General features: G+C 37.7%; 1 protein-coding gene across 1 annotated transcript; it reads right to left on the bottom strand.

The window, feature by feature from the left end:
• Positions 1-619: 619 nt before the first annotated feature.
• On the bottom strand, positions 620-9,226 carry LOC121416813 (mitochondrial nicotinamide adenine dinucleotide transporter SLC25A51-like). The gene is made up of 4 exons (XM_041610328.1): positions 9,162-9,226; positions 6,061-6,540; positions 4,228-4,456; positions 620-3,575 (listed from the first exon to the last, which is right to left on the bottom strand). The coding sequence occupies exons 2-4, from the start codon at positions 6,340-6,342 to the stop codon at positions 3,052-3,054; spliced, it is 1,035 nt and encodes a 344-aa protein (XP_041466262.1). The 5' UTR covers positions 6,343-6,540; positions 9,162-9,226; the 3' UTR covers positions 620-3,051.
• Between the last annotated feature and the right edge of the window lie 410 nt (positions 9,227-9,636).

Raw genomic sequence — 9,636 nt, 5'->3', positions numbered from 1 at the left:
ATTAACATTCACCATGTTTTGTTTTAAATACAATTGTTTTTAAGGCAAATGCAGGTTATTTATCTTGCGAAAAATTGGTAACATGTAGATCTTAATTAAACATTCTAAATGAAGACGATTGTGTCGGCAGACATCTCATCTCTTGTTTTCATACACACAACTCTGGAACTGGTTGGATGCAAGCACTGCAGGACAATGCCCATTTCTACGAAAATAATAACACAGTTCTTGTATAGCGCATAGCATAGGACATAACACCCCTATGCATTTCAAAAGGACCTAGGAAGTTAATATCATGGCTTTAGCCCTGCTGCCTTTTACAGCGTGGTGGCATTTCAAGGAATCAATTCTTGCCAGGTAGCCATTCACCTCAACTGGGTTGAGTGCAGCACAATATGGATGAATTTCTTGCTGGAAGAAATTACACCATGGTTGGGATTTGAACCTACAACCCTGTTTCAAAGTCAGGAGACTAATCCACTGGGCCACAACACACCACATGGCAATAATAATCCACAGGGAGTGGAGGATCCACATTCGACAAATAATGGTTGTGACCATAATCAAGGCTAAGAGACCACAAATGATGGAAATTTATGTCTGTTTTTATCAAAGAACGTCTTAAATTTTGAGAGCATTTAATACATGAGAAACATCTCTCAGGAATATCATTGCTCTACAAATAATTGTTGAAAGGAGTGACCTTGTCTACTTTGACTGGTAGGTGAATGGCCATTTCCAGTTTAACTTGATTTTGATACTTCTTGAGGTAGATATATGAAGGGCACAATAGAGATGGAGAGGCATGAGAGCTTTAAATAGAATGAGATAATGAAATGGGAGGGAAGAAAAGTGAAAAAAATAATAGAATGGGGGGGGGGGCAAATGACAAGAACAAAATCTATATATGTCCACACCAGAGAAGTGTTAAACAACACCAGTTTCCTTTTGGTCTAACACCAAACAGGTGTTTATACAACACAAACTAGTATTTAAACAACATCGGTTCGATTCCACATTGAAGTTGTTTCACTACTTCTCTAGTGTGGACATGTATAGATTCTGGGTTGTTGTTAAATCAACACCAGAGTTTTTGCAGTGGATTCATACTCAATTCGTACTTATTTACCTCGCATGGGTCGAGCATGTCAAATACATATATATTTTGCCATTGGCATATAAACTCTGTACCTGCAAGGTTCTGAATTCAGGTCCCATCACAAAAAGAATTGCAATCACTTGCAAAACAGCAATGGCTTTGTATCAAATTATTGTTGCGCAGGAATATTGTTACATGTAAACATACATGCATACTTTCAACCAATCACAATAATATTTTGACTGATGCATCTGAACTTGAATCTTTGTGTCATGGGGCCCAGCCAAAGATATTTCTCCACTAGAATATTTTACTGTGGCAATTTACTATGGCAATCACAGTGTAAAACAATGCTGTTTCCCTATTTATCTACACATGTGGTAAGTTGGTATATGTGGCAATATTGTGTGAAGGAAACTAACAAAACTATATACCATTGGAGTTTGAGCTGTACGACATATTTTAGGTTCAGAAGAAATAACCACCATAATGCAAGCTAATGATGACAGCATTTTAAACAACATAAACAACATTTGTTCATCATGGATAAGAAAACATTCAAAGTTGATGAGCTTTTACATTAAATTCAGAGTAATAATAATACCCAAGCAAAATTGGTACATATGAGCTTTCAAGTTAAAAAGCACAGTAATAATAATACCCAAGCATAATTGGTACATATGTTTGCATTGAAACTGCAAATGAACACACAAACAAATTGATAAAAAAAATTATTTTCTGAAAGAATATGCAGCATTTGAAGCATCAGGCATGCTCCTTAATGAAAGTGAATGATGTACATCACAATCAATCACAGTCTCCACGTGAGTAACTGTAACTTTGAATGGTAATTCCAATGTTATTGGATCCAAATAAAATATCATTGAAGATGGGCAGGAGCGCGACAGGGGGTTAATAAGCACATAGCTGCTTGGCAGTACAGTACATGTACATGCATAATCATTTGAGATAGTAAAGTCATTATGGTTTGGTTTTTTTTATGCCTTGATATACCCAAATAAGGCAAGAAACAATTAAAAAATATTTTTCACAAGCAAAAACAATCGAAAACAAACGATGATTGAATAAAACAATTACAATATTCAAGAGAACTTAAACACTTTATGAGAATATGATTTGCCTTGGGTCTGACTGAAATTGCACATGTACCAAAAAATCAAAACAAATCTAACAAAAATCATGAGCATTTAATGAACTTCCTAAAATCTTTTAGGATTTTATCGAGTGAATTCTCCAAGTCAGTTCTTGCAAAAATGTCTATTGTAGTATCAAATATCAAATTCAATCACACATTGCTATTTGATAACCAACAAAAATTATCACTTAAATGCATAATCTCAAATTTGATTCTGTTCATGAATACCACAACAATGTTATGCCTGATATTTTGTATGTAATCACATGAAGATTCTACAAAGATTGTCAATGCATGAGCCTTTTAACATAATAGTAGTCAGTTCTTGAATGGCGCATAATACATTATGAATTACGACTCTATGCGCTTCCAAGGTTTCTCAAATAACAATTAACAGAATTACAGGAGACTAAGAAACTGAATTTGAGATGTCATTGGAACTTAATCGAATTATATCTATGAAAATACAAAATAACAGCATGAAATTCATGAACACACAATTTAATGTTTATAGGGACACACCCTTTTTTTCAACTTAAATGGCCATGCAGTGTTAAAATGAGTTTGAACTCTTAAAATTCATGCAATGTTGAAAATACCGACATAATTCAGATAAGACAACGTGTAAATTAAATCAATATGATTAAGTTATCTTCAGCATTTTTCAACATGATTTCATGCACAATATGGGATAAGGAGGGAAAAATCACAACTCATGAATCTCATCTGTAATGATGACAGGTTGACACAGTTTAAGATTTGACAGGAAGAACTTGTTGCTTCCTGTAAGAATCTATCATGAACCCCAGGTCTGGAAAGATGACTTGATGATTTCATAGGAAGCATTGATGATACCCCAGGATATTAAAGCCCGGGTGAAATTGAGATGGACTCCGAAAAACATGGCTCTCCAGCGGCAGCCACGCTCCACATAGATCTTCCGAAAGGTGTACACGAATGAGCGGAACTCTCCGCCGACTTTTGACTGCATCCGCGTCTTTACCACATTGACCGGGAACCACGCGGTGCTGAGCATCGCACCCAGGATCGCGCCACTGATGAAGTCGTTCACCACTGCACCCGTGTCCGTCGTTGGCTCTGGGAGTGCTGATCGGAGCTTTCCTCGCAGGCTGAAGAATACGATATTGCTTGGCCCATTGCGCAAAAGGACAGCGGTAAGTCCACGATAACACTCTTTTATACCAAGGGAGTAGACTGTTCTAAGAGCATGGTGTGTGTTCTTGAATTTATGTTCATTCCTATGATCCTGAAGAAGAGTCTGAACGCGCTCAAACGGAGCAAGAAGGGCTTCGCAAGAACCTGGAAACAAAATCATAAGAATAAATCAAAACATTTCAAAAATTGTTGTACTATGCCCATATCATATTTGAATTCACAAATTGTAATGGAGTTTACATTGAATTCTACTTTGAAAAATATTTTCATCAAAAAAGTTTTATTTGAAAAGAAAGAAACTGCTATTCAAATATATCTAGCCATAAAGTTGTAAAACAAAGATAAAAACTGGTCATTTACTCCCATCTTCTCCCTCTTTCTCTCAATATTCTGCACTGATTCCTCGATCAAATAAAAATGATATCAAACATTTTTTTATTAAACAATCTATGGCATTTACTGTAGACAAATCAGTTTAATGGGCAATTGTTGAAGGACACGTCCACCCCCCCCCCCAAAAAAAAAGGTTGATTTGAATAAACAGAGAACAATCCAACAAGTATAACCCTGAAAATTTCAAACAAATCAGGTGCAAAACAAGAATTTCATGACATTTTGAAGTTTCGCTTAATCTCACAAAACAGTTATCTTCACATCCTGATTGGTATGCAGATGAGGGAACTGATGACATCACCTACTCACTCTTTCAACATTTTTTCTGGGGTGGACTTGACCTTGAATGTGGTGTATACTTTTGGTTGTCTTACAAATCTAGTCATTCCTTATCATTACCCACCTGAAAGCAAACCAGCCAGGCAAATAATTACAGTTGAATTGAGGTTAGGGAACTGGCTCTTGAAGATGCGACTGAACTGTTCGTATGCACCAAACATAAGAGATACAGAACACGTCTTTTGCAAGAGTGGAGGCAGCACGCCACGATAGATATTATGGAGTCCCTCTTTGTTAATCTGGCGCAGGGCTTTTTTGGCACGGATCCCATGTAGTTGTTGTCGAAATAGCACCTGCATGGGTACAAGTATTCATCTTTTTATATCAATGTCAGGTCAATATTTTCATAACAAATTTAGAGTAACTTAATAATCTTGTTGTCTATCTTCTTTGCTACACTTTGATCTTTTGCTTCTAAACCATCTGTTTGTTTGGGGTTTTTTTCATATGTCTCCCACTATTCATTAACATGAATATTACTTCATCTTGGTCCACAGGTTGCAGGTTTTTAATCTTTTATTTTAGCCCTTGACTACTCACCAAGTGAAGATGAAATCATCTACCTCTCTCTATCTGGTGGGTGTTTCATAAAGCTGTTTTTAAGTTAAGAGCAACTTAAAGAATGACTAGTAATCCTTCCTTATAGTAAATTATATTTACCATTAAATGTCCATTCGTGATTATTTAGTACATAAGAAAGGTTCACCAGTCATTCTTAAAGTCACTCTTAACTTACGAACAGCTTTATGAAATGGCCCCCTGATGTCAAACAATTCTGCTGTTTGACCTTAAACTCTCTGATTATAGTAGTTTTGAATACAACCTACCACACTACAACTACAGGGTGTATCAAAAAAACTTTGAAAAAGCCCTTGGAATTAAAAAATATACATGTGGGTAATTTTTTCACATATAATCTTGGGTTTGGTCTCATCTATCCAATGAAAGTAAAAGTTTTGACAGAATGTTACACTTCAGTGAGCACTGTTCATTTTTTTAAAGCTTGCAGAAATCTGTTTGCGCAGAAATTCTTGTTTAATACGTTATGTCAAGGGGAAAGGGCGAAATCAAACTTACCCCGCGAAACATTTCTCATACATTTCCCTTCAACTTTTAGGCAATTTAAAAAAAATGGATACATTCAAGCATTTTCTAACAATTTTGCCACCCAAATTGAATTTCAACACTTAGTAAACACATCCTTTACCCCTTTTGTGCCAGCTGGCTCTGAGGACATAACTGAATCTGAAAAAAATTATATAAGACATCTCTAGCATGTTTCACAAAGTTTTTATCATTTAAAGTGGGTTTACATTTCATTTTTCTTTTAATACTTGTTTCTCCACACTTTTCCCAAGCTTGACAATGATTAACAAAATGAAAATCAAGCCTAAGCCATTTTATGTAAATCACAGATCAGTGTAAAGCAAATATCGTCATGATAGCCTTGGTAACTGGGGGAGTAGGGTGGGGTGCAATGCACACCTCGAAGTGATTTGGGCAAGGAAACAAGTTAAAAAAAGGTAAAAGATGTCTTCAAATCCATTTTACTAGCTAAATTCCACATGTTATTCATGATTAAGTGGTGCTCACTCAAGGGGAAATGTTTTACGACAGTTACATCGTCATTTGCTTAAATGGATCTGTACCAATGTTGAAATGTGGAAAAATCTTCAAGATATTACAAATGTATAATTTTACAGGATTTTTTTTTAGTGTAAACTTTTTTTGATATGCACTGTACTGCATTAAAAAAATTTGTTAGATATTTTTTCAATTTGCAAAACTGTACAATTATTTTGAGGGTCAGATTGCCATGTTTCGTTCTGTCTTTCTGTTTTAATGGAAAGAGCTTAACAGATTAAAGACAAAACCCCCAAAACACAAGTTTATTTACCTTGTTCAAAGGAAAAGTCATGACAATGTTGACAAATGCAGCGCCTCCCCCTGATAAGTACTCCACCCAGTCTGGTCTGTGAATGATCGACCCTGATGCAAGTGAAAGAGTCGATGCCTCGCTTCCCGACGTTGACAAACTTGGCATTTGTGGTATTGTTGAGGGTGAAGCGGATGAAGCCAGGGTTGCGATACTGAATGGCTGGGCCAGGCCGTTTGATGAGTTTGGCTGCTGCCCAGTATTGGCCATGCTTTCTGCAATAGTGCTACCTGATAGGGGCATGACTGAGTTCTGCTTCTCGGGGAAGCAGCAAATAAAATCATCTGTGTTGAGGATGAGTGTGACTCATCAAAATGGAAAACTTTCCAAATTGTAAAAGAATCCAAAAAGATCAAAATCATTCATATGATCCACCATCTCCGTGGCATTACTAGATACTTCTTACATATCGAGAAACAACTCCAGGATTCATCACTGGCACTATATAAGAAAAAAAAAGTATAAGAACAATAAATAAATGTGTGCATTGTGATAGGCATTTCAATATCCTTCATAGCCATGCCATGTTAGCCATACTAGGTCCATCAAAAAAACTAGTCTACATCACATGTACAACTGTATATAGGATCACACTGACAGTGCCATTAGGAACTGAAGCTCGGAAATTTAGCCTAAATTTTAGGATCACATCACAAATGTAACATAAACCAGGGCAAGTTCCCAGGGCCAGGCCAAGGAAAATTAAAATCAAATCAACTTAACAACTGCATTGAATTTGTACAAAGTTGATTCCAGGGGAGCGTTTCGTGGAAGGACTTATGACAAGTCCTATTTTATCCGACAGTTACCATGGTAACAGTTTTTCTCAATCAATCAAATTCAAGCCCACTCATTCAATGAATAAGGTGATGATATAACCTTGTTCTCTCTTACTATTCCGTCATGCTTGTGCTGTCAGTTTCCATTACAGCTATTCATCATACAACTTACCTCAGGCAATGTTTCGTTTACGCTCCACTACACTCCACTGCCAGTACAACCAAGTGTAGTGGAGCCTATACAAACCAGAGATTGAAAAAACAAATTTTCTTGCAATTTTACTTTCCACCAATAGAGAGCGCACAAAAATATGCCCAAAATTCAATATTTTGAGCACTCTGGTGAATACAAAACTTATCCCCAGGCAGGCCTGAAAAATAAATTGCAACTGTATGAAAATTAGTAATATAATTTTTTGTCACAAAACTCAAGTGTGTGTTGTCTACTGCGTTGGCATACTATAAATCTACATGTAGATTCCCCACAGCCCAGGCAGGGTGGTTGCATAGAGCTAGTAGTAAACAAATGTGATCAAGGCAAGCCCAGGGGTGTTCACTGTTGTGTTGACTCAGTCTTGTCTTGTCAGATCTGACAACTTGACCAGTAGAGGCGCACGGCCAATATGGGAGATTGTCTCCCATGAGAGAAATTATCTCCAAGGCAATAATATCAGAGCCTTTTGTAAAGACTTTGGGTATCCAATTTCAGAGACAGTCTCCAGTTTGAGAGACCAATTTCCTTTGTTTACATAAAAAAGGATTACCTTGGCGGCAAATAAAAATGTGATAAGCAGATTCCTCATGAAAAATTACCCCTTTTCACCATCTACTTTAAAAATTCACCGTCTACTTTTGTTTTGATAAGGATATTTGTTGTCATCCACAAACAAAACAAATGGGCTTCTGACCTCAATAGGGCCGTCTGCACCATCCCGAGTTTTCAAATTAGAGCGCTATTCCTGATCCGGTAAATTATCCCGATCTTAAAAATCTTGAGATTGTTTGCAATGGAGACGCAATTATCGCGCTAGTTCGCAGGATTAATCTCGAGATTGCAATCCTAAGTCAACTCGGGATTATTTGCAAAATAGCGCGCTATTTTATGAATTATCCCGCTAATTCGTAGGTGCAGACGCACTCGAGATTGGACTCGGGGTAATTTATTCATGACGTCAGTCCATAATGCAATTCGCGTTCCACTTCCGCCTTGGTCAAAACAAAAACATATCGCGATCATACCGAATGCATGCGAAAGTCAACTTATACACGCGAATAGACATGAATAGCGTTCATCAATTCCCCAATCAGCAATGATGGTGTCCCACCAGACACCAGTGAATGGGTTTTGGGAGAAACCAGACCGATGGGGGAGGCGCTCATTATATCGACGATGGTCATAGTCAATATCAACACTGACAGAAGTGTCGTTTTATTCCTTCGCAAAATGTGAGCAAATAGCATTTCCTTCCTCATTCTCTCCCCCTCTCTGTTGTTGCCTCCTTCTCCACCATCATATTTAATGAATAATACATCACTTCTTCACTCGCTGAGCGTGGCAGAGCTGAGCTCTAAGATTGTTGCAAAACACCGGTCGAATTTCTGCGAAAGTACAAGTGAAAGGAGTACATTGATTGCATATCGCGGGAGTTATTCAAAAGCGCTGGCCGTTGAAACTAAAAGATCCGAGAGTGCGCATGTTCAGAATATTGGGCCTGTTGCCTCGCTCGAGCAGGAATCGCTCTTCTTGCGGTGCATGGTGGAGATGGGGGTTCTTGAATCTCGAGATTAATCACGAAGAGGGCCGAAATAATTACGCTTTTGTTGATGTCGTGCGCCTCTAACGTTACTGTTGACTGACTTGTCGCACAAAAATACGGTAGGCCTAGGCCCTAGGCGTACTGATGAATTGAAATGCTCCCAAGCCCAGGCCTTCTTTATCATTTGCACTACAAAGTGGGTTCCTTCTTTGTTACTTACACTGATCTTACACTCAACAAACAAATGTAGTAGTTTGTCACCCGGCCTTTCTTAATCTCAAGTTAGAAATAGGACTCTAAAGAAGTCTCAATCATAAGCAGAGTTGAAAAGAGAACATCAACGTCTATATATGGGGCCATACAATCGGAAAGTGCCAGGTCAGTGACTAATGTAGGCTAAAGTATGCCAAAATAATAAAAAGAGATTTCACTAAGTTAATCTATTCATAGCAGATAAGGAGTCAATAAAAGTTACAGCTTCGTTAACTTGTGTGAAACAAAATGAATTCAGAATTTGGGCCTTTACCTCAAACTTTGCAAGCACAGTGGAACTTCATCATTCATGAAAATTTTGTATCACACAGTAGGTCGTGTACGGTACCGTATTATCAACGTTAATGTATTCAGGGGGCGTGGGGCCAGACCGCGGGGCCACCCGGAGAAGAGGGGGGGGGGGGGGGCCTTAGAAAATGTATTCGAGAAGTGATTAATTATTTGGCTAAATTTTAACAGGGGGAGGAATCGTGGGAATGGGATATCCGCTGTTTCTTCGGAGTTTCTTTTCATTTTTTAAAAACTTTTTCTGATTGTGCATTAGTTTTAGGAGGACAAAGAAAAATCAATAATGAAAAAAAAAACACCCTCCGAAATAGCAGATATATCAGTCTATAGATGAGGCACCTGTGCATGGGTGCCTCATGCAAGACATGAAGGTTCGTTCTCGAATTGCAGCAGGTATACAATTACAAACATGAAGCTTAATTGAATTCGCTTAATCTTGT

The sequence above is a fragment of the Lytechinus variegatus genome, chromosome 1 (genome assembly GCF_018143015.1).
Source record: "Lytechinus variegatus isolate NC3 chromosome 1, Lvar_3.0, whole genome shotgun sequence".
Lineage (NCBI taxonomy): Eukaryota > Metazoa > Echinodermata > Echinoidea > Temnopleuroida > Toxopneustidae > Lytechinus > Lytechinus variegatus.
Note: the sequence above shows the minus strand (reverse complement) of the source record. Positions and strands in the feature narration are given on the sequence as shown.

Bases quoted from the DNA above. Each gene is read 5' to 3' on its own strand.
- LOC121416813 (XM_041610328.1), bottom strand. From the start codon at position 6,342: ATGCCCCTATCAGGTAGCACTATTGCAGAAAGCATGGCCAATACTGGG. The intron at 4,457-6,060 runs GTAAATAAACTT...GTACCCATGCAG, and splicing joins TGACTTTTCCTTTGAACAAG to GTGCTATTTCGACAACAACT. The intron at 3,576-4,227 runs GTGGGTAATGAT...TTTTGTTTCCAG, and splicing joins CCTGGCTGGTTTGCTTTCAG to GTTCTTGCGAAGCCCTTCTT.